This window comes from Urocitellus parryii, chromosome 1 (genome assembly GCF_045843805.1).
Source record: "Urocitellus parryii isolate mUroPar1 chromosome 1, mUroPar1.hap1, whole genome shotgun sequence".
In the NCBI taxonomy this organism is placed as follows: Eukaryota; Metazoa; Chordata; class Mammalia; order Rodentia; family Sciuridae; genus Urocitellus; species Urocitellus parryii.
The window spans coordinates 59,508,431-59,532,887 of record NC_135531.1 but is presented as its reverse complement, the minus strand read 5'-3'; the positions used below and the strand labels follow the sequence as shown (position 1 = coordinate 59,532,887).

Below are 24,457 nucleotides of genomic sequence, written 5' to 3'. Positions count from 1 at the left end.
AAAATAAAAGCTAAGAAAAATAGAATGATGAAAAAAACAATAGGACACAGAAAATATTATCAGAAAGCAAGGGTTTAGTACACAGCTTGAGCTTGTGTACTAAAAAGATGAAATGGAACCTGTGCTTGCTTTCTTTATTTCGGGGAACATTAAAGGCCTTCCATAGAATCTTATTCACCAAAAAAAAAAAAAAAAAAAAAAAAAGGTTATAGGTAGGCTGTCCAGTTCCCAACAGGTTACTCCCATCTCTGGAGCTACTATGAGGGATCTTCCTAGTAGAGTGCAGATAAAGGTCAGGTTCCTTGGGAAATCTATGTCGTGGGAGAGCCACACATAGTTCCCAAGGTTAAACCTAAAATCTCCCTGGCTGCCATACTGAGAGAAAACCCTCAAGTAATTCACTGGTGGCTTCCAGCAGGGTTTATTTTTTTTATCATGCAGCATGTTTATCATAGTGGACTACAGCTCTGATACTGAGGCTAGAGGTTAGAACCTCTGAAAAGCAATGACTAATAAAAAGCTATTTTCATTAAAATGGTTTAGTCAAGGCTGAGAGACTGTAAACATAGAGAAGATCACTGGCTTCTTATTTATTTATTTTTCTTTTGGCAGTATTGGGGACTGAACCCTGCAATGCTCTACCACTGAGCTAATGTCCCAAGCCCTTATTATTTTTATTCTAAAACAGGATCTTAAGTTACTGAGGCTGGCCTCAATCTCACAGTCCTCCTGCATCATCCCCCCATGTCTCTGGGATTATAGGCATGCACCACCTTGTCAGGCTATTTATTTTATATTGTGTGTTGTTCCTCACTAAAATGTAAGTTCTCTAAGAACAGAAATTGACTTATTTTTTTATATTGTTATATCCTCAGTATTTAAAATAGAACCCAGCTCATGGTGGGTATACAGTAAGTATGAAAGGATTTTGTAAATCTGTTATTTTGAACTCTTAATTTTTTGTCCTCTCACTAGAAGAAATGCATGACTCACATCTTAGAAACCAATAGACTTGCATGTAGGCATCCCTCTTTACCATTTTGTAGGTATTGTCCTAAATGCTGGATGTATGCAGTATACATGTAAATAACTCTGCTTAGATAAAGTTTCTAGTATAGAATATGGAGGCAAACATTAAATACATGCTTAAATTGATAAATAATTGTAAATGTTAAAAGTGAAAAGGATAGGTTTCCGTAAGATAGAATAATAGGAATGACCTAATTTGGGTTAGGAAGTCACTTTGGAGAAGTGACATTTAAAATTGAGACTTGAAGAAAGGTAGGAGACTAATGGTGCAAGAGTGTTTCAAGATTCGGATATGAGGACTTAGAGGTGTAAAAGAAATAATGCATTCAGGAAAGTAAAAAATACATACTAAAATTGAGGAGAGGGTGGAGAGAAATGCAGTTGAAGAGTGAAGTCCAGGACTGGGTTTTAGTAAGGATCATTTTCTTCTAAGAGTATCTGGAAACCTTCTAAGGGTTTTAGGAGAGGATATGACATTATCTGATCTGTATTTTAAAAGATAATTCTGTCAGTTTTGTGTAGGATTATAGTACCACCAAAGGACATTGTCCAGTATAGAAGGCAGTATATATAATATGTGAGAAGGATGATATCTAGAGTGGTGGTCTTGGAGAAGGAGAAAAGTGAATACCTTGAAAGTGGCAGAATAGGTAGAGAAATTTTGAGGAAAATAAGATTGCTTTCAAATTTTGGCTTGCAATTCTCTGTGGACAGAGAGGATTGGGAAAGACTAGATGAAGAACTCTTAGTTTGATGGGCAAAGAGAGATCAGATATTTAGTTTTGAACAGGTTAATTTTGAGATACCTTTGAGATAACCCAGATGGAGACATCAAGTAGTCAGTTTTGGAAGGGCTAAGGAATCTGAATTGGATTTAATATCCACAGTCTTTTATACATAATTGTGAGTCCCCAAAGCTCTGAGAAGAAAAAAGGTGTTTTTTTCTTTTGGTAACTTATTTGGCAGCAAAATGTGACCTGAACCAATGTAAAGATGTTTATAATCTTATTTGTCTTATTTAGACCAAATATACATATATTTTCCTTTAGAAATATTAATGTGTTTGACAAAAAAATGCTGCTTTAAGTCCTGCTGATGGTAGTCTAAAACACGAGGTATTTTTATAATGCATGCATTTTTATTTTTTAAAAATCCAAAAAAATTAGAATGCTAAACCTCATCTGGTACTGAAGATGAGGTTATAAGCCTCTGTAAAGCAGTATTGTCAGTATACAAAGCCAGTTCAATAAAGTTCATTTATTTGTACTTAACACTTGACTATCCTTATTTCCTATTGATGAATTGCTCTGAGTTTAGTAGTCACTAATTTTGAGAAATTATGGTAGTTAGCAGTATTCCTTACCCTCCAAATAACAAAATTTTAAAATTGCATTTGAATTGTGCTTTGAATTTCTGTATGGATTCATGCCTCAAATATTTCTAAATAATTAAGAAAGTACTTTATTTAGTATAGTGTAATATTTCAAAAAGGGAATGAAAATAAAAGAGGGAGAGGAATCCATGTCAACACACATGCAAATCCAAGACCTCTGAAAACATGAAGAAATGAGCAAACAAGTCTCTTGCCAAAATTTATAGTACCCCAACAAAGGAATCCACAAAATATGAAAGTGGATGAAATTCCAGATAAAGACTATAATAAACTAATTATTAAAATGTTAAGTGAGCTAAAAGAAGATCTAAAGAATAAATCAAGGGAAGAAATAATAGGAGGTGAAAGACTATTTCAGTAAGGAAATTGAGTTGATTTCCAGGATTTTTGGAAGGGAAAGTCACAATGAATAAAATTAAAAATTATCTTGAAACTATCACCAGCAGATTAGATTACATAGAAAATAGAACTTCAGACCTTGAAGACAGAACTACTTCTTGAAGACTGACCTTCAAGACAGGGAAAATGAACTTGAATAGTTAGTATGCAGTTAAAAAAAAGACCACGATTGGAATATACAAATATTCTGGGAAAACATCAATAGAGCAAACTTGAGAATCATTGGGATAGAAGAAAATGTAGAGTACAGGATAAAGGTATTAAGAATCTTTTCAGTTAAATAATAGCAGAAATATTTTTCCTGACAATAGAAATGAGATGGACATCCATATATAGGAGTCATATAGCACACTAAATGAAGATCAAAAAAGATTCTTCCCAAGACACATCATAATCAAAATGCATAGTATAGAAAGTTAGGAAAGAATATTAAAAGCTGCAAGATAAAAATGTCAGGTCACATTTAGAGGTAAGTCAATAAGGCTCACTTCTGACTTCTCAGATCAGACTCTAAAATCCAGGAGGGCTTGGAATGAGAAGTTTCAAGCTTTAAAAGAAAATAGTTGAGAGCCAAGAGAAATGTATGTAGCAAAGTTGTCTTTTAGAATCAAAGAAGGAATAAAAACTTCCATGATCAGGATAAGCTAAAAGAATTTATAACCACTAAACGACAACTACAAAATACTTAGATATACTACACACAGAACTCAAAAAACAAATTCCAAAGCTTATAAATGGATGAACCTATCTAGAAGAATAACTAAGCAAATGGAAATAAGACCAAATTATACCTAGCAAAGAAGCCAAAATGGCAACAAATAACAAATATCTACCCATAAAAACACTGCATATAAATGATCTCAGCTTCCCAAGTAAAAGACAGATTGGCAGAATGGATTAAAAATAAGATCCAAGTAGATGCTGTTTGCAAGAGACTCATCTCATAGGCAAAGACACCCACAGACTGAAAGTGAAAGAATGGAAAAAATATTCCATGCAAGTGAAGTCCAAAAACAAGGAGGAGAAGCTATTCTCAATCCAACAAAAGCAGACTTCAAGCAAAAATTAATCAGAAAACACAAAGTCACTACATCCTGGAAAGCAAACACTCGAACTGGAATATATGATGACAGTAAATATTTGTGCCTCAAATGGCAGTTCACCTAATTTCATTAAAAATACTTCTTAACAATAAATCCCATATAGACCCAAGTACAAAAATATGGGATGGTTTCAACAAAGCCCTTGCACCAACTGGACATTCAACATAAAACTCAATAAAAATATTTCCAGTCTAAATAATACTATAAATCAACTGGACCTAACAAACATCCATCTACAAAATGACCCCCAGAATTGAGCTGATTTTTTCCTCAGCAGCTCATGGAACCTTTTCCACAATATACCATATAACTAAGTCACAACATAAGTCTTAGCAAATACAAAAACTGGTGTAATCCTATGACTTTATAGAATCATAGTGGAATGAAATTAACAGGAATAAAAATTATAGAAACCACATAAACACATGAAGATTGAACAGTACTCTTTTAAGTGAGTGGATCATAAATTAAAGAAGAATGCAATAAATAGATTCAAATGAGAACAGAGATACAAAAAATAAAGTTCTCTAGGACAATATAAGGCAGTTTTAGGAGGAAAGTTTATTGCATTAAGTGCCTACATTTAAAAAAACAAAGATCCCAAATAATCTAATACTATACACCTCAGGGTCCTAGAAAAGGAAAAACAAACTAATTCCAAAATGAGTAGAAGACAGGAAATAATTAAGAAGGACATAATTAAGATTAAAAGAATGAATGAAATTGAGAACAAAAAATATTACAAAGGTTGTGTGCAACAAAGTTAGTTCTTTGAGAAGATAGCAAAGTTGATAAACTTTTAGCAAACTAACTAGAAGAAAGAGGGACAAGGCCCAAATCAACAAAATTAGAGATGAAAAAGAGATATCACCAAAGACTCTGAAATCTAGAGGATCTTTTTTTTTTTTTAAACTAGAGTGTACTGCTTTTATTTATTTATTTATTTATTTTTTTAAAGAGAGAGTGAGAGAGGAGAGAGAGAGAGAGAGAGAGAGAGAGAATTTTTAATATTTATTTATAAGTTCTCGGCGGACACAACATCTTTGTTGGTATGTGGTGCTGAGGATCGAACCCGGGTCGCATGCATGCCAGGCGAGCGCGCTACCGCTTGAGCCACATCCCCAGCCCAAAATCTAGAGGATCTTTAGAAACTATTTTGAAAACTTAAACTCCAGTCTGGAAGACATGGACAAATTTCTAGACACATAAGAAAGACCTGCCCAAATAGAACAGGGAGATATAGAAAACCTAAGCAAGCAATGCAATTGAAGGAGCAATTGAAAGCTTTCCAACAAAGAAAAGCCCAGGACCAGATGGATTCTCAGCCAAGCTCTATGAGACCTTTAAAAAAATCTAACATCATTCTTTGTCAGATTATTTCATGAAATAGGAGGGAACACTTCCAAATACATCCTATGGAGCCAGAGTAACCATCATACTAAAACCACACAAATATGCATTAAGGAAAGTGCAGACCAGTATTCTTGATTAACATTAATGCAAACAATCCTAAATAAAATATTAGCAAACCACATTCAAAAACACATCAAGAAGATGACATACCGTAATCAAGTATGTTTCATTCCATGATGCACGGTTGGTTCAACATCTGCAAATCAATAAATGTAATTTACCACTTAAGCAGAATTAAGGCCAAGAATCACATGGTCATCTCAATAGAGTCAGAAAAGATTTTTGATAAACCTAGGACCCATTCTTGTTAAAAAACAGTGGAAAAGCTAGGGATGGAAAGAACTTACCTCAACATCATAAAGGCTATATATGACAAACCTGAAGCCAACATTATAGGTATACTGAAAACATTTCCTCTACAACCAGGAGCAAACCAGGATGCCCACTCTCACCACTCTTATTCAGATAGTTTTTCTAACTCTAGTATGGCAATCAGGCAAGAGAAGGAAATTAAAATGATACAGATAGAAAAGGAAGAAATCAAATTATCTTTGTTTGCAGATGACATGATTCTACATCTAGAAGACTCAAAAAACTCTACCAGAATACTTATAGAGATGATAAATTTATCAAAGTTGTAGAATATAAGGTAAATATTCATAAATCAATAGCTTTCCTATACTCCAGTAGTGAATATACTGAGAAGGAAATCAGAAAAACTATCCCATTCACAATAACCTACCCCCACCAAAATAAATACTCAGGAATAAATCTAACCAAGTGGTGAAAGACCTCTAAAATGAAAACTATAGAATGCTGAAGAAAGAAACTGAAGAAGACCTTAGAAGATGGAAAGATCTCACGTGTTCTTGGATAGGCAGAATTAATATTGTCAAAATGACCATATTATCAAAAGGGTTACAGAGATTCAGTGCAATCCCCATCAGGGTACCAATTATATTCTCACAGAACTAGAGAAAACAGTCCAAACATTCATGTGGAAGAATAAAAGACCCAGAATAGCCAAAGCAGTCCTGAGCTAAAGTAATGATGCTGGAGTCATCATCACACCACCTGGTTTCAGATTACAAAAAGAGTAGTGGTATTGGTATTGGTACACCCACATACACACACACAAAAGACATGAAGACCAATGAAATAGAATAGAACAGAGATGAACCCACGTAGTTGCAGTCATCTGAGACTTGGCAAAGGTGCCAAAATCTATCTTGGAAAAAAATATAGTCTTAACAAACGGTTTTGAGAAAACTGGATATCCATGTGTAGAATGAAACTAGGTCCTTCTCACCCTGCATGTAAGTCCAATCAAGTGGATCAAAGACCTTGGAATTAGACCAGAAACTTTGCACTGATAGAAGAAAATAGGATCAACACTCCAACATATTGGCGCAGGCAGCAACTTCCTTAAGATCCCCGAAGCTCAAGAAATAAAACCAAGAATCAACAAGTGGGATGCCATCAGATTAAAAAATCTTCTGAACAGCAAAGGACATGATTAAGAGCATGACAAGAGAGCCTACAGAATAGGAGAAAATATTTGCCAGCTACTTCTCTGATGGGGGGATTAATACCCAGAATACATAAACAACTCAAGAAAATAGCAAAACAAAACAAAAAACTAATTAATAAATGGGCAAAAGAACCAAACAGATATTTCTCAAAGGAAGAAATATAAATGGTCAACAAATATGTGAAAAAATGTTCAATATCCATGGCAATCAGGAAAATGCAAACCAAAACTACATTTTGAGATTCCATCTCAATCCAGTTAGAATGGCATTCTCAAGAACACAAACAATAATAAATGCTGGTGAAGATTGCGGGGGGGGGGGGGGGAAGGGATACTCATGAATTGTTGCTGGGACTGCAAATTAATATGACCACTTTGGAAAGCAGTATGGAGATTCTTGAAGAGATTGGGAATAGAACTACCACATGACCCAGCTATCCCACCACTTGGTATTTTTCCACAAGAAGTGAAATCAGCATACTGTAGTGATACAGGTACATCAGTGTTTGCTGCAGTGTAATTCACAATAGCCAAGCTGTGGAACAAGCCCAGGTACCCATCAATAGTGGATTAAGAAAATGTGGTTTGTATGCACAATGGAGTTTTACTTGGCCATAAAGAAGAATGAAATTATGGCATTTCCTGATAAATGAAACTGGAGAATATCATGCTAAGTGAAGTAAACCAGATCCAGAAAGTCCAGAATGAAATGTTTTCTCTCATATGCAGAAGTTAGAGCTAAGCAAGCGGGTGGTGGTGGAAGTGGGGGGCCACATGGATCTCACGAAAACAGCAGTATGATCAGTGGAGTAAAGGAGACTGAAGAGGAGGGAAGAGGGATAGAAAAAATGAAGGAATGTGGTATTAATTTGATACAGTGAATTTGGCCTTTGGATGTATCTACAAAGTCCCAATTAAAATAGAAATAAATAGAAGGAAGATCAGTAGAGCAGAGGAAGGGGAAACAAGGGGAGGGAGGAGGAGACTGCAAGATAAAAGCACTAGGAACTGAAATGGAGCAAATTATATTCTAAGATTTTATTAATATTTTGAAATCAACCCCACCATTATGTATAACTAATGCACTGATTCTGCTTTTTTGAAAAAGGAGAATGAAGATGCAGTTTCCTTGAAGTTAGTGGTTATCCCCTGAAATTAATGGTTCTATTGCCCAGCTTTACTGTATTTAGTTCTCCCAGTCTATAAGAAAATACATTATTCATTAAAATTTTGAAATTTAAGTTGAGGACCACTTATTTTAATATGAAATATCATTTTACTACTGAATATATTTCTATTGAGAATAATCCAGGATTTTGAAATAATCTCTTTGGCTTAGAAAATTAATCAATTACAGTGCTTTATTTTAATTCTACCATTCCTCATTAATAAAATGGTCTTAAATTTTTTGGGTATTGTTACATTACTGCTATAAATGTAATTTTGTCCTTATTGATTCCTTTTTAAATTATTTTTTAGTTTTTGATGGACCTTTTTTTAAAAATTTGTTTGTGGTGCTGAGAATCGAACTCAGTGCCTCACACATGCTAGGCAAGCGTGCTACCACTGAGCCACAACCCCAGACCCCTTATTGATTTCTTTAGAAGTTTATTTTATCTACACAAATGTAGATATAATTTGGCTTAGTGTTTTCTGATCATGTAATTCAGTGCTAGAGAAGTTTGGGCATCACTATGAGATGAAGGAATGTAATTTGATAAACTATGAGGAAAATATAACAAAGCTGTTAGAACTGCTGTTTTCCTGGCAAGAAAAGTTTAATCAGATTTGTGCAGTAGAAATGACAATTGTATGTTGTTTTAAAATGTCTGATTCAGCATTTCCCAAACCCTGTTTTGAGGAACATTCTTTTGTGAGATAGTAATATTTAAGGAAAAAGAATAAAAAAAAGGTTGTGAGATCAAAGAAATTTACAAATTGCTACAAATAAATTTATAAAATGCTGGGTTAAGCAAAGTGAGATGTTTCCTTATTTGAGTATTTCTGAGAGTTTTTTTTTTTTTTTTTTGTGTGTGTGTGTGTACATGCTTGCATGTGCTTATATGTATGTGGGCTGGAGATCAAACCTAAGTTTTGAGCATGATGGAAAAGTACCACTCTATAACCCCATTCGCTCTTAAGAGTTTTTAGTATGTTTATTGTGAAGCCAAGGCTAGGAGTGGTGTTTTGTTTTGTTTTACTTTTTAATCTCAGAGGGAATAAATAAATACTACAATACCTTGGATTTTTTTCCAAACAATATTCTTACCTGTTTTCATCCCCATTCCTCAAGTAGTATTGGTGAATCAATGTGTTTTATAGTTTGAAAATGTCCCCTACATGATCTGGAGCATCTCCACCTTTGGTTAAAAGAGCTTCTTTCCCTAATTTTTTCATTCACAGAACATATCTTCTTGAGATTATTTTAATAATTTCAAGAACTTAGAATGACATTTTGAGATCTTTGGACAGATTGTAGTCTTCAGAAGTAAACTATAATTTTCCTCTACCAGCTAATTGTTTTTCAGTTTTGTAAACTCTTCTTCCTTGGTTATGTAACATTATTCGCCTCTTGATCTGCTAATTTTTTAAAAAAATTATGACTATAGAATTTAACATGTAGTATCTTTAAACTTTGAAAAAGTTCATATTGGCCAAAGAGATGATATAACAAAAAGTTAACTTTTCTCAATGTTATCTTTCAGTAAATTAATAGATATTATTGAAGAATCATTTGTGGAGAGGTATTGTTAAATGTTATGTAATAATAGTAACTTGCTTAATTTGGTTATCAGTATTGAGATGATTTATAAAATCTCTTTTGATTTAGAATATATAATTGTATACATATATGCTTTATTTATGTGTGCATATATATATGTATATATATAACTTTATATTTGCTACCCAGAAATTTCAAGATATTGAAGAAACTCATCTCATTCACATAAAGGAAATAATCGGATCCTTGTCAAATGCTATAAAGGAAATTCATTTGCAAATAGGCCAGGTAAGTATTTTTACTTTATGTTGAATCAATTTATGACATTTTATGTTTATTTATGGCTATTTATGAATCTTTGTCACACTGTCTAAAATTAATATGATACTGAATTATTTCAGATAATGAATATGTAATTACAAGCATTTTTTATTTTTGGTTAATAAGCATTATAATTCAGATTATTTTTTCAAAACTAAGTATGCTCAATCCTCTTTACATTTTAAGTTTGAAGTTGCTGATTCTTGAATATTTCTGTTTTAAACTTCAGTAAGTTAGAGAAATTGATCTTAGAAATGTCCTGGAAATATAAAAGAAGTTTAGTGATGAGAATTTTGGGTGCATTGAAATAACAATACAGAAAGATGAAGTCTTTTATTTTTTACTATTAAAACCCCCAAACTAGGGCTGGGGTTGTGGCCGAGTTGAGTGGTAGAGCGTTTGCCTAGCGTATGTGAGGCACTGGGTTCGATCCTCAGCACCACATAAATATAAATAAATAAAAATAAAGACCTATCAACAACTAAATAAATAAATAAATAAACCTCCAAATTGTTTTCATTGTCTTTATAAGTTTTAATTATCATAAGAATTTTATGTCTAAAACATTCAAAAGAAACTGGAAGGCTGGGGATATAGCTCAATTGGTAGAGTGCTTGCCTCACATGTGCAAGGCCCTGGGTTCAATCCCTAGCACCAAAAAAAAAAAAAAAAAAAAAGACAAAATATAAGAACTGGAAACTACCTTGATTTCTAATGCTGTGAGGCCATATCTTAAAGGAGCAAAGTAAGCAGTCATTGGTCTTCACAGATCTGCTAATACTGTTAGGTAATAGTATGTTAGGTAAATGAAAGTTCCCAAATGCCCTTGGATCAAGACAATAATTTTTTTGTGTAAAAAATTTTAATTGCTTTGTAGAAGTTTTATCTGAAATACAGTAAAAATATTTATGGATAAAAAAACATTTTTTCTTTGTTTTAATAGGTTCATGAAGAATTTATAAACAATATGGCTAATACAACCATTGAAAGTTTAATACAAAAATTTGCTGAGTCAAAAGGCACTGGAAAGGAGAGACCTGGTAAGATGATAAACCACAAATTTCTCACTTACTAACAAATATTGCCTTTAAATTCATGCATGTATGGGGTGATTTTGACTTTTTAGCACAAGTTTAACTAAATAACATTTGAAATTATAAAATGGAACCAAACCTAAAAATAGGCATACCTAAAAATGTGTGAAATCTCTGATGTTGTTTTCTTGGGATGTGATAATATGTTAAATTATGATTTTTATTTGCTTTTCATAGCTTAATAATTCCGTATTACTTAAAATCATTATTATAACCTATACTAAATTTGCTTTTATATTTGTGAAAGGAGAATTAGCTTTATAAGACCATTTTAATAAAATAAAAAAGATTGGAAGAGAATATTGAACCCTCAGAAACATTGAAACCAACATAGAACCTTTCTTAAAATTCTTTTTCTTTCTTTTTTTTTTTTTTGAAAAAAAGGGGAAAAAAAAATTTATTGCTTTGCTAGCAAAGGAGAAACACAGGAGACTCCTATCCCAGAGGCTGTGATTCTTTCTTTTTTCATTCACATGTGTACTCAAAAAATTGAGTACTAACATTACACTGGACACTATTCTAAGCATTGGGGATATACCAATGAACCAATGGATATGGGAATTTTAGTTCCTATTTTTTGTGAATAAATGATTATAGGATTATTCTACTTTTAAAAAGCATGTTATATTGGGTACAATTAATAGTTCATTTCCTTCCTTTACTTAGAATCTTCCAGACTTTTCAAATCTTTGTGTTAGTTACTATACCAAGTTCTTGCAAGGTACTTGTTTCACTCTACAGGTAAAAATAATTTAGTCCAGTTAAGAAGTTAAAATATGGGAGCTGGTGCTGGAGCTCAGTGGCAGAGAGCTTACCTAATACATGTGAGGCACTAGGTTTGATCCTCAGCAACACCACATAAAAATAAATAAATAAAATAGAAGTATTACAAAAATCACTAATTAAAAAAAGAAATTAAAATATGGTGGAATTCAGGAAAGTAGATAAGTGATTTGTGAAGTTTGGGAGCCATTTTTTTTTTCAGTGCAGTTCACTGAACTAAGGCTTGAAATTTGAATCATTGTTTCTTCCCAAATTTAACTAATTTTAAAATTTACTGATCCAGTTGTGTTAGTATTTCTCCCTCACACTTTCTCTCCATTTTTTCCCCCACCTGCCTAATTACTTTGTAGGTTTCTCATACTGGCAGAGGACAGATTTCTTCTCCAGTCCTTTTTAGATGTTATGTAATACTCACCTTTGGACTGTACATTTGTGAACTTATTTCATTACTTATAAATTTTTGAATTTTTGATTTTCCTTGTAGAAGGAATATAAGTTAGATTCCGACTTGTATTCAAAGCCTTTATGGATCTGGGCTGACTAATCTCAGTACTTTTACTTTCCTTATTTCTATACCTGTACCTGAACTGCTAGCTATTCCCTATATATACCAGGTTTTTCCCTTAGTATCTCAGTTGTTTTTATGTCCTTACCCTAGAAAATGCTAGAGCGTTTGCTTAGCATGTCTGAGGCACTGGATTCAATCCTCAGCGCTACATAAAACGATAAATAAATACAGCTATTGTGTCCATCTACAACTAAAAAAATTAAAAGAAAAAGGAAAAAGTTATATTGCTTTGTTAACAAAGGAGAAATTCAGGGAACTCTTGTCCCAGAGCCTATGATTCTATCATGGGGGAACGGGGGGGGGGGGGGGGGAGCTGGGGTGGTTTAAAGAGGTGATTGAGGGAAATGAGATTAGGCAGGAGAGATCAAGAAGGAGAAGATCAGGGAGGAGAAGGTCAGAGAAAAGAGGACCAGGGAAAAGAAGGTCGGGAAAAAAAAAATATATATATAAGTTTTAAAGCGACAAGGGATATAGTCAAAGCATCAATGAATCCTTGTTCCATTTCTCCACTGTCAATTTGTAGCTTCCATTTTTATGGAAAGTGGGCGACTATATTTCCAAGCTGTTTACTTGTTACCCATTCTCTCTTCTGGTTTTTTGTTGCATAGTTGCAAAGGGTGGAACAGCAACAGAGCAGTAAATGGAAAGACACACAAGAGCAGTGATGAGTGAGGTAGTCAGAATGAGGTAGAGAAGATGTAGCAAAATAGACTTAATATATCTTGGTATACAAGAGAAGAGGCTAGAAAACCAAGTCAGTTAGGCCTATTCCCATTCCATCCAAAAGGGATGTGTGGTGGTCAAAGGTCTGTTGTGGCCAGGTTGCTAGTTACTGATCTTTTCAATACTGGTCTCCACTTGTGAGAAGGTGTTAATATAAACGCAGCAGTATGTATTAGCTATAGTACAAACTCCTCCTTACTCGGCTAACAGATAGTCTAATTCCATGCAGTTATTTAGAACTACCTTGGCCAAGAAGTCCAGACAAGTCTGTAAATTTGAGACGGACAAGGCTGTCTCATTGCCCATGTTGATCAAAGTTTTTGACAGATTTTGGAGGACCCAATGGTGTGGCTACCTTACTGCCCCACCAGGGCAGTAAGGTAGCCAGAAAAGTATTCATCGCTGTCAGGAATTCTACTAGGGAGGTCCTGTGCCAGCCCAGTAAAAAGCTTTAGGGAGCTTGCCCAGTGAGCTGATTCCTTTAAATAATGAATTGAAATGGTGTCTAAATTCCCTAGAAAGCATTGGGTGGGAGTTGTGAAGTTTCTGAGGCATTTGATAGCCCAAGGATAGTTATTAATTTTATATGTGAACACCTGTACTGCAGGGACCCAGAAAGCCATTGTTTCTTTAAAGAAATCTAGTAGGTCCCCAATAGGAAATAATTCCCAACTTTAAATTCTGTGCATTCCATCCAAAAATGGTCTGGGAGGGAGTAAGCAATTAGTTACACTGTAATCTTTTCTGTGAGAAATTAGACAATATTTTGTACACACAAAGGTGTTTGTTCTTGTTCTGGAGGAGGTCTCCTTTCAAGATATTTTAGAATTTGTATTTCTCTATGGACCAGGAAAATGGCATTAGATGCATAAGAGGAAGAGTGAGAGAGGGAACATTGAAGAGTGTCTCAGCTGTGTAATGCATTACTCGAACACAATACATAATGGTGCAGGCTCCGAGGTCTCATGTCGGTGCCCAGTCTCCCTTCACCTAGTATCTGAGTAAGTTTATAACTGGATGTACAAAGGGGTCATCATGGTCCATAGAAGATTGTGCTCTTGGAAGGCAGATCATCAATCAACCTCCTGATTCAAGGTAGCCAAGGTCTATGCTATTCTAACCAAATTGTTGTTCTTTCAGCCTAGAGAGGGAATGGGGATAAGCATCGAAGTTGGTAAAGGCATCAAATCTCTCATTATGTTTCCTCAAACAAGTACATCTCCTAAGGGTTCTGATGTCCATTCCAGCAAGTCTCTTGGATACTTTTTCACTGTAGTATGATGAACCCAGGGTTTTATTCCAGCAAGTTTCAGGGATGTGTGGGTTATCAGAAGCATGTCATTAAGTCCTGTCCACTTTTCTCACAGTTGTTGCTCCAGTCCCTGTTCTTTCCAGGTCTTTTTTTTTTTTTTAATATTTATTTTTTTAGTTGTAGCTGGACACAATACCTTTATATCATTTATTTTTACGTGGTACTGAGGATCAAACCCAGGGCCCCCCATGTGGTAGGCAAGTGTTCCACCGCTGAGCCACAACCCCAGCCCTCTTTCCAGGTCGTAAGTAGCACCTGGTCTCCAGACTGGAAGGAATGAAGAGGTGATTTCAAACTTGGAGGGGACCTGAAAGAAGTATACTCATGTATAATGGTTAATATTGATTGATTTGTTGTACACACTGTTTTAGCCTAGTTTTTCCTGCTTTAGCTATATTCTCCCCTTTCTCCTGGGATGGCAGAAGGGCTTTCCCATACACTATTTCATAGGGGCTCAATTTGAGCCCACTTCTAGGGGCCATCCATATTCGGAGGAGAGCAATTGGCAACATCTTATCCTACTGCAGGTGGTTTCTTGGCATAATTTAGCCACTGTTTTTTAAAGATGTGGTTTATTTTTTTCTGTTTTTCCTATAGATTGGGGTTTCCAGGATGCTTGTAGTTTCCACTGGATAGCCACTGCTTTGCTCACTTGTTGGGTCACGTTAGCAATAAAAGATGGTCTTTTGTCACTTTGCATGAGGAAAGGAGCCTATATCTTGGGATCAACTCCTTTAAGAGAACTCTAGTTATTTCTGAAGCCTTTTTTCTTCAGGTAGAATATGCCTCTACACCCAGAGAAGGTGTCCACCTGTACAAGCAAATATCTGAAGTTTCCTATGGTATGGGGCATTTAGGTAAAATCATCAAAAGTCTGTGTTCCCACATGTGTGTTCCTCACAGTAGGCTGCCTTTCAGTGTTGGGATTTTTAGGAGCATATAATGCACAGTTTCTAGTAACCTGCTGAGTGGTTTTTTGGAGGTGTGGTCCTTGCAAATGGGGCTTGATAAGATTCACCAAAGTATCCCTCCCATTGTGTGTATTCACATGTAGATGTTTCACCAAGGACCAGACCAGTCTTTCAGACAGGAGGATGAGTCCTTGGGAATTTTCTCTCCACCTGGCAGTACTATCCCAGGAATCAAAACCCCATTCTTTGGGGCTGGGGTTGTGGCTCTGTGGTAGGGGCACTTGCCTAGCACGTGTGAGGCATGGGTTCGTTCCTCAGTGTCACATAAAAGTAAACAAACAAAATAAAGGTACTGTGTCCAACTACAACTAAAAAAAAAATAATAACAGCCCATTCTTTGTCTCATTTTTCATCTTCCTCAGTATAAATGGGCTTGTATTGGTCCAGTTCATGCTGAGGTATCAGAGCTCTAATAAATGGTGGCTTACTCTTGCAGCTCTTTTGACTGCCCTAGTGGCAGCTTGATTTCCCCTTACTTTGGTAGTGTCTACCTTCTGGTGACCGGAACAGTGCATGATTGCCACCTGCTTTGGTTCAGCCACTGCCTTGTATTAATGTCAGTATTTCAAGAGCATGTTTAATGTCCTTGTTTTCAGCAGTGAGGAGCCTTCTTTCCAAATAGCCCCATGTGCTTGTACTATCGTGAAAGCATATTTGGAGTCTATATAAATGTTTACCTTCTTTCCTTTTGATAGCCTGAGAGCTCTTGTCAGAGCGATTAGCTCTGCTTTGTGGGCTGATGTTCCCAGTGATAAAGCCTTAACTTCCAATACCTGTTGTTCTTGTGACCATAGCATATCTAGCTACTACACTGACCATTATCTATGAAGCTGCTCCCATCTCTGAAGAGGTCCCAGTCTGGCTCTGTGATAGGCTGATCAGAAAAGTCCAGCCTGCTAGAGTAGACAGTTTCTAAAATGTCTAGGCAGTTATGTGTATGGTCTGTTACTATCTAATGGCAACAGTGTTGCTGGATATAACATAACACAAATTGACGATGGGGTTGTGTAGTAGGATGGCCTGATAACTCTCTATTTTCCTAGCAGTCAGCCAGTAGCCACCCTTCTGTTCTAGTAGGACCAAGACTTGGTGGGGGACAAATATAGTGATGGGTTGTTCTAGAGTGAACTTTTCAGTTTCCTATAGCAAATCACAAGTGGCAGCTGCTGGCTGCAGGCAGGAGGGCCACCTAGGGCTCTGTGATTGTTGCAATGGCAAAAGGGGCAATTTATGCAGTTGAGGGGGAAGAAATAAAGAATGTCCATGTGCTTCTGCCTTTGTCAATGTTTTATTCACTCAAATCACTCAATACAGTTTCACTCTATAGGTTCTTAATCAAGAAAAATGACAATCCTTAATGCTAAGCACTACAATAAACATAATCAATTCATAGAAAACAGTTTTAAATTAATTAATTCACAGCAAACAATTCTAGATTAATTCTAGGCACTGCAAACACACTTAATCATGACAGGCTCATACCAGACATCTCTCTGCATGCTAAGTTCAAGTGTCAGATCAAAAGTCTCAAGCCTTAGGCTTTGAGTCCCACAGATGTATACTTCTCAGACCGTGGTGATCAGATCAGGAACCAAGGCAGGCTTCTCCTGGGGTGGAGCTGATGGCCTGTTGAGGAGAGGGTTGTAGGGAGAAGTTGCAGTTCTCAACAGGGTCAAGATGTGGCTGTAGAATTTGAGAGCGGTGAGGAAGATCAGAGGATCAGGCAAATGATGAGAAGAGTTGGGATGTCATTCCAGGACCTCATCAGACTCTTCATGTGAGGGCATCAGTGTGGGCTGGCTGAATGTCTGTTCATTTGCTCCCTTATTTATAGTAAATTTGGGGACTTTTGACCACCCCTTTGAATCCCTATCAGCTGCCACCAACGTCATTTACCCTGGGGTTAAAGCATCTGGTTTGGTGGTCCCCACCCTGATTTTCTTGCCTTTCTGCCTTATCGAGGACCACATGCTAGAGACTTCACTCTGAGTTTGTCAGGGTGGGGAGAAGTGATTTGTTTGTGCCTGAGGTCCATAATGTAGGGCTCCATTAGGCATGCCTGGTGAGACTGCAGGTTTCAAACTGGAGTTTTAAAATGGATTTGCTTAGGCTCATGCCTAAGGCCATCCTTACAGGGGTCTAGCTGTTTTGATAAATAGGCCACTGGTTGTGGTATATCTCCTAGTGTCTGTAAGGGAACTCCAAGGGCTGTGCCTTGTTTCTCATGCATGTAGAATCTGAATTCCTTGGTAAGTCCCAAGGCACGGGCTATCATGAGGCTATATTTTAACTTCTGTTTTAGTCAGCTTTTTCGCTACTGTGACTAAAGGATCTGACCAGCACAATTATAGAGGAGGAAGAGTTTATTTGAGGGCTCACAGTTTCCAAGGTCTTAGTCTATAGAAGGCCAGCTCCATTCCTTAGGACTTGAGGTGAGGCTGAACATTATGGTTGGGAGAGGATGGCAGAGGGAAGCAGCTCACATCATGATGATTAGGAAGCAGAGAGAGAGACTTCACTTTCCAGATACAAAATCTATACCCCATAGCCTCAATCCCTACTTCTCCAGCCACATCCTACCACTGCAGTTACCACTCAGTTAATCCCTATCAGAGGATTAAATCACTGATTGGGTTAAGACTCTTACAACTCAGTCATTTCTCCTCTGAACCTTCTTGCATTGTCTCACACGTGAGCTTTTGGAGGGACACTTCACATCCAAACCATAACAACTTCTTAAAAGCAGCTTGGCATTCTGGGATCCAAATCAAAGGTTCTATTTCTGTTCCTTTTAGTGCCTCACACAAGGACTTTGCTTTTGGTCCAAAGTTAGGGATCCAGATACAGTAGAATCCTGCCTTCCCCAGGAACCCAATAACAGCCTCTGGTTTCTGGGTTTCCTAAAGCTTAAGATTGTCTGCTTTTGGTCTGGCATCAGACTTTGGGTTCTTTGGCTAATCTGAAATCCCAGGTAAGTGACTTGTTTGCAAATTTGGTCCTTTTTAGTGGACACCTTATATCCGCATGAGGCTAGATGGTTTAGAGCAGCAATAGTATTTGAAAGACAATGTTCATAGTCTGGGCTAGCTAAAAGCAGGTCATCCACATATTGTAAGAGGATTCCCTGATGCAGCTGTAGCCCTTGCAAGGCTTTTGGCAGCCATTCATTAAATTGAGTAGGAGTTTTTAAATCCCTAAGGTAGGACAGCCAGCAATACTGAGTAGTTACTTGGATATTTGGGTCTTGCCATTCAAAAGCAAATAGTAATTGGGACTTTCTTTCCTGAGGGATACAAAAGAATGCATCCTTTAAATTCAGTGAACCAGTAGGCAGAGTTACCTGGCATTGTAGTCAACAGGGTATATGGATTAGGTACTGTGATGAATGTCCTGAATAATATTTTTTGTAGTTCTCAAGTCTTCCACAGATTGGTACTCATTCGTGTGAGGTTTCTTAACAGGGCAGGATAGGCATATTGTAGGGGGACTGACAAGGATGAATCAACCCATTTCAAAAACTTATCTAGAAGTGGCTGAATTCTTATTAGTGACTCTTTTAAGGGAGTACTTTTTTCTTTTTCTTTTTTTTGGAGGCAGGCTGCCCCTTCCTTAAGCAAGATCTTGATGGGAGTAACATTAATGGCCCTGCCTGGAATCCCATCAGTCCATATATTTTTACTCACTTTTCTGATGACCTTCAATGGGATGGGTTCAGTTTCCTTTTCCTGGTTAGCAAGCAAAAAAGCTGGAGCCAGAGTACATTTCAGGAGGTACTTATAGATGAAGCTGTTGCTTTTTGAGTGAGAATGTTATCTGTGCATTTAATTAATATAACAGATCTCATCCCAGGAGAGGGATTGGGCAATCTGGCATATACAAAAAATTATGCCTTAATTTTTTTTTCTCTCAGTTTACATTCAAGGGGCTGGAGCAATGGATGATGCTCAGTGCAGCCTGTCACTACAACTACTGCCAGCACGTTAATGCTTAAGGAGGTCAATTTAGTATTTACAACAAAATAACTGGCATCAGTGTTCAACAGGAAGTCAGTGGGTCCCCACTGTCATTTGTACCTGGGGCTCTTTTGGGGCTAATGGTATAGAGGCCTCCAACAAGGCCTGGAGCCTTGGATTTGGGAAACAATTTCTTTTTCTGGGGTGTGATCTGGTTCTGGGAACCTTTGCTTCCTTGGACAGTTCTTTTTCCAATTTTCTTCCTCCTTACAGTAGGCACGTTGGTTTTGCTTCGACTCCTATTCCTGTTCCTTCCTTTGGATTTTCTTAAGGCTCCCTTTTGCAGGGGTTGCCAGTAAAACACAAACCGATTTTGTTTCTGTTCCTCTCTGGAATTGTATACCTTGAAGGCAATATCAACCAGCTGTGAGGGGTTCATACCAATTGCCCCTTCCACCTGCTAAAGTTTCCTCTTTCTTTATATCTGGAGCACTTTGCCCATTGAAAGTTATATTGACTATGTGAAGGTTTTCAGGGGCTTCTGTATCTATGTATTTCCTGTATGCCTAATAAACTCGCTCTAAAAATTCTAATGGTTTCTCATTGATCTTTTGTTGTAATTCCTGAATCTTAAACTTTTTTGCTTGGGTACTCTTCTTCTGAGTCCCACCAAAAGACTTTCTGATAATGTTTAATCATTTTGCTGTCTGTCCCCATTGGGCTCCCTTATAGGAATAGCTTCTGTGATTGGGATCCTCATCATGGAGCCTCTGAGCGTCTTCCCTTGCCCTATCTATCACTATTTGGTGCTCATCAGCTGTGAGTAACATACTAAGCAGAGTCTGTATATCTGCCCAGGTGGGGCAGTGAGTAGCAAAATGGTAGTAAATAACTCAGCCATTTTTTGTGAATCTTCTTGACAGGTTGGGTTCAGATTTTCCCAGTTAATCAAGTCAGAGGTTAAGAAGGGACTGTAAGTCCATTGATACCCTGTTGGTTGCCCCTGTGCATTTATGCTGATGAGGTATTGCCTTAGGGGGAATTGACCTGCCCTGGCAATGGGTGCTCACCAGCCAGAAAGAATACCCTGGCAGGTTTTAGATGGGGAGACCATCCCTGACCCTGAGTCATAGCATGATGATGCTGATAGTGGGAGCCCCTCTTCTTCCACCTTCCCTTCATGTGGATGGCTCCCTATGGGACTAAGAGAGCTAGTGGGAGCCAGAGGTGGTGCCAGACCAGCTGGCTGGTCAGTACTAGGTTAGAAGTAGGATTGTTTGTTATATTAAAGTTTATCAAATCCTCCTCAACTGTCTGTGTTGACTTTCTGCTGTCCTCACACACTAGAGGCTGTGCCTTTCTATGAACCAGCAACTTAGTCCCTGGACATTCAGACTCCTTATTATGTAGCAACATAAAAGCCTGCATATTTGGGATTTCTTCTCATTTTCCTCTGGCAGAACAGCTCCAACTAACTGTAATATCATATGGTATTTCAGAGTACCAGACAATGGCCACCTTTCTTCCCCTTACAGAACGTACATTGGCCAGACTTCAGTAAAACACCATATTTTTCTCCATATATATTTTATATATGTATGTACACACACACACACACACACACATATATATATGATGCACATAATATCTTTTTCTTAGTCATAGGTTTATAGCTATACATGGCCCAGTCAGCCAGGATCTTTCTCAAGGGACCATCAGAAGAAATTGATGCAGTGTTGCTCATGTCTTAAATGGGCCAGTAATGGATACAAACAACAACAACACAGGCAGACAGAGAGGGAATTCCCAAACTCAAGGCCAATAAACAGATGAAAACCTAGAACACATCAAAAGGGAGTAAATATCCCTAGGTTCTCAAGTCCTGCTGAACTGTGACTTCTACCCCACTAGTGCCACAGTTGTTCCCAGAAAGAGGGAACAAATGTTCCCACAAAGAGGAACTAGGTGTGTAGAATCAAGGATCTCGGCGTTGCATAGCAGAGGACTTAACCAAATGGCTAATGGTGTCCTGACTTTTTCTGATTTCAGTTTCCTTTTTCTCAAAGTCAAGCAACTGATGGAGCAACTTGTGCAGTTCAGGGAGAGAAGGTGGGAGTTCCCTGAAGCAAAAAGACTTCTATAGTCCCTCAGCCCCTCTGTTAACTCACAGAACAGCTCCTTTGGTTTGATCCAAGGCAAACTCACCGTCTCCCAATATTTCCAGCAGTCAACTCTCAAGAAATTCACCAGCCACCTTGTATCCTTAGCATGGAAGTGGAGATTGCTTGGAGTGCCAGACCTGCCCAAGAAAGCTGGAGTGGGTAGATGGGGCCCGGGATGGGGGGCGTGATTACTGCATGGTCCTGCTGCGGTAGTCCAATTTTAACAGAAAGCTTGATCCTTGTCCTTGATGCCAATCCAATAATGAAGACAAGGTTTTAAGAAAAAGGAAAAAGTTTTGTTACTTTGCTAGCAAAGGAGAAACACAGGGAACTCCTGTCCCAGAGCCCACGATTCTTCAATTCCAGGATTCTTGATCCCAAGACCAATTTGTTGGGAAAAAATTACAATGGAACTAATTATAGATAAATTGAATTATATTATAAATAAATTATATCTAAGTTATAGATAAATAGAATGAGGGTAGTGATAGTGAAATATACATAAATCAAGAATAGCATGAAACCTAAAAGCTCCTTTTAAAGAGAATAAATTATAAGTAAAGTCTAGGTTAAAAAAATTGAGGAACGAATAGAATTTTTATAAAGAGTATTTAAAAGAGTCAGATTGTGTCTGTTAGTATTGTTCAGGGAACTCCCACCTTCTCTCCCTGAACTGCACAAGTTGCTCCATCAGTTGCTCGACTTTGAGAAAAATGAAACTGAACTCAGGAAGTCAGAACACCCTTGGCCATTTGGTAAGTCCCCTGCTATACACGCTGAGACCCTTGATTCTACACACCTAGTTCCTCTATCTGGGGACAACTATGGCACCAGTGGGGTAGGAGTCTATTAAAATAGAATTTTTATAAAGAGTATCTAGTATGGCCCTATGTATAAAAGTGGCTGTATAACCAATGTGATCCTGCAATCTGTACATGGGGAAAAATAAGATTACATACCCCATTTGAATCAAATGTACCATATGTTAAGATCATTGTAATGTTTTGAGCAACTAATAAAAAAATTAAAAAAAAAAAAAACCAAGACAGCAGTAGCAGAAACTAGGTTCAGGCTACATATAGGACAGGGAGATACCATCCCCTGCCAGAACTACCACATGCAGGAGGAGAGCTAGTAGGACTATTGTTTAGTACAGCTATAATATTTGAAAATTTCGAAAAAAAAATGGCCACAGCATGTCATGTCATCTATGGTCTACAAAAAATATATGTTAAGCTTCAATTTATTTTTTTAAATGTATCTGTATAGTTGCAAATAATAATAAACGGCCATAATTTTTCTCTTAAAATCTCAGTGTAGTTTTTAAGAACGAGTACAATGTAGCCAGGAAAAGCCAGTGTCTACTGCTCATTCAGTGACTCAACAGTATTCAAGGGTTCCATGATTCTTTTTTCCGTTTTTCCTCATGCCTTGATTCCCTGGCGGAGGTTTCAACTCCAGACACAGTTTTACCTTTAAGTTAGGAACTTATGTTAACTTAAGAAACTTAACTAAGTTAGGAAAACAAAACTTGAGCAGAAACCTTAGATTATTTCTCACTACGTGACGGCGAGTAGCTACCATCTAGCCAAGAGATCAGGAAGAGATACCCTTCTCAAACTCAGAGTTATCAAAGAAAATAGCAAGAATAAGTGTAAGCTACCTATAAGCAGTATGTGGCACAAAATACATATATTTACATCATTTTAAAATATATTTTTATGAGATAAATATTCATGCTTAATCATGTATTTTAGAGCAAATAAATATACTTTTAAAATATTAAAAAAAAGTATTTAGAAGAGTTGATAGAATTAAAGCAAAGATGTATTAGCTAGTTAAAATGTGCTGTAGATGGAAATAGGAATAAGATTTGTCAGATTGTGTCTGTTAGTGTTCTGGTTGTGACATACTGTAGTTTTGCAGAAATTATATTATTGTTAAAAACTGGACAAGGATTGCTCTGTATTATTTTTTTACAACTGTATGTGAATCCACATTTATCTCAATAAAATTTCAGTTAGAAAAATAACTGAAATCATGGGATTTGAGATGAAGCAGAAACCTAAACTGATAAGCCTTATTTTTTCCCCCTTTGCGTCACAAAAGATCCAGAGTGTATTTAAGCAAAAAGAAAAAAAAAAAATCCAGAGAATCAAATTGAAATAGATTAGTGTTTTCTTAAACTGTTAAATGGGAGAATAATTGGGACATTAAAATGTTAAGCCAATTTTTAATTTGTTGGCATTTTTTTGGTGGTATTTTATCCCTTCCCTCATGTAATTTTTTCCATTCCATTTTGGCTTCTTGGGTTTTTTTTTTTCCCCCTCTTTTGCTTATATGCCAATGTTATTTTCTTAGACACTGCTCCATTAAGGGCTAACATGTATGTGGTGGCATTTGTGCAGACTTACTGCACAGATACCACTGTTAGCTCATTGCATTCTTTTTCTAGACAAGACTTTAGAATCCCTCTCATCACAATGCTGCAGGCAGTCACTGCCAATATTGAGGGTTGGCACTCATGTTGAAACCTGTCATCTGAGTTACTTCAGTAGAGACTTCTTGCAAATGTTAGAAAGCCAGTGTAAACAAGCTTAAGCAAAAATTCCATGCTTTGACTTTTTTACTTTGGAAGGGCAGGAATGAATTCAGGGGCCAGATTGATGTCTTCCAGACTTTATTCTTTTTTTTTTCTCATTTCTTCTTGTCTCTGTTTGGCTTCATTTCCTTAAGCTACTATTAGATTTTTCTTCCTATTGCTGGGAAGGAAGGCATTAGTAGCCCCAATCCTAGATTAATTCAATTGAGACTCCAAGTAGGAGAAAACCCTTGTTTTTCCTAGTGTCAGCATATTATTTATTACATGCCTGTCTTTGAATCCATCCCTATGTTTAGGATAGTGGGATATAACTTGTCAGTATAGGCCACATACCCAGATCATGGTGGAAATATTTCTGAATAGACATTTAAAATAACT

The 24,457-nt window shown here is 36.9% G+C and overlaps 1 protein-coding gene across 1 annotated transcript in view; it reads left to right on the top strand.

Annotated features, from left to right (window-relative positions):
- Fcho2 (FCH and mu domain containing endocytic adaptor 2) overlaps positions 1–24,457 on the top strand; it is a 129,776-nt gene that overhangs the window by 38,014 nt on the left and 67,305 nt on the right. Inside the window, exons 7-8 of the mRNA XM_077800364.1 lie at positions 9,780–9,878; positions 10,855–10,951. Coding sequence (XP_077656490.1) covers positions 9,780–9,878; positions 10,855–10,951 — 196 coding nt within the window. The remainder of the gene's footprint in view (positions 1–9,779; positions 9,879–10,854; positions 10,952–24,457) is intronic.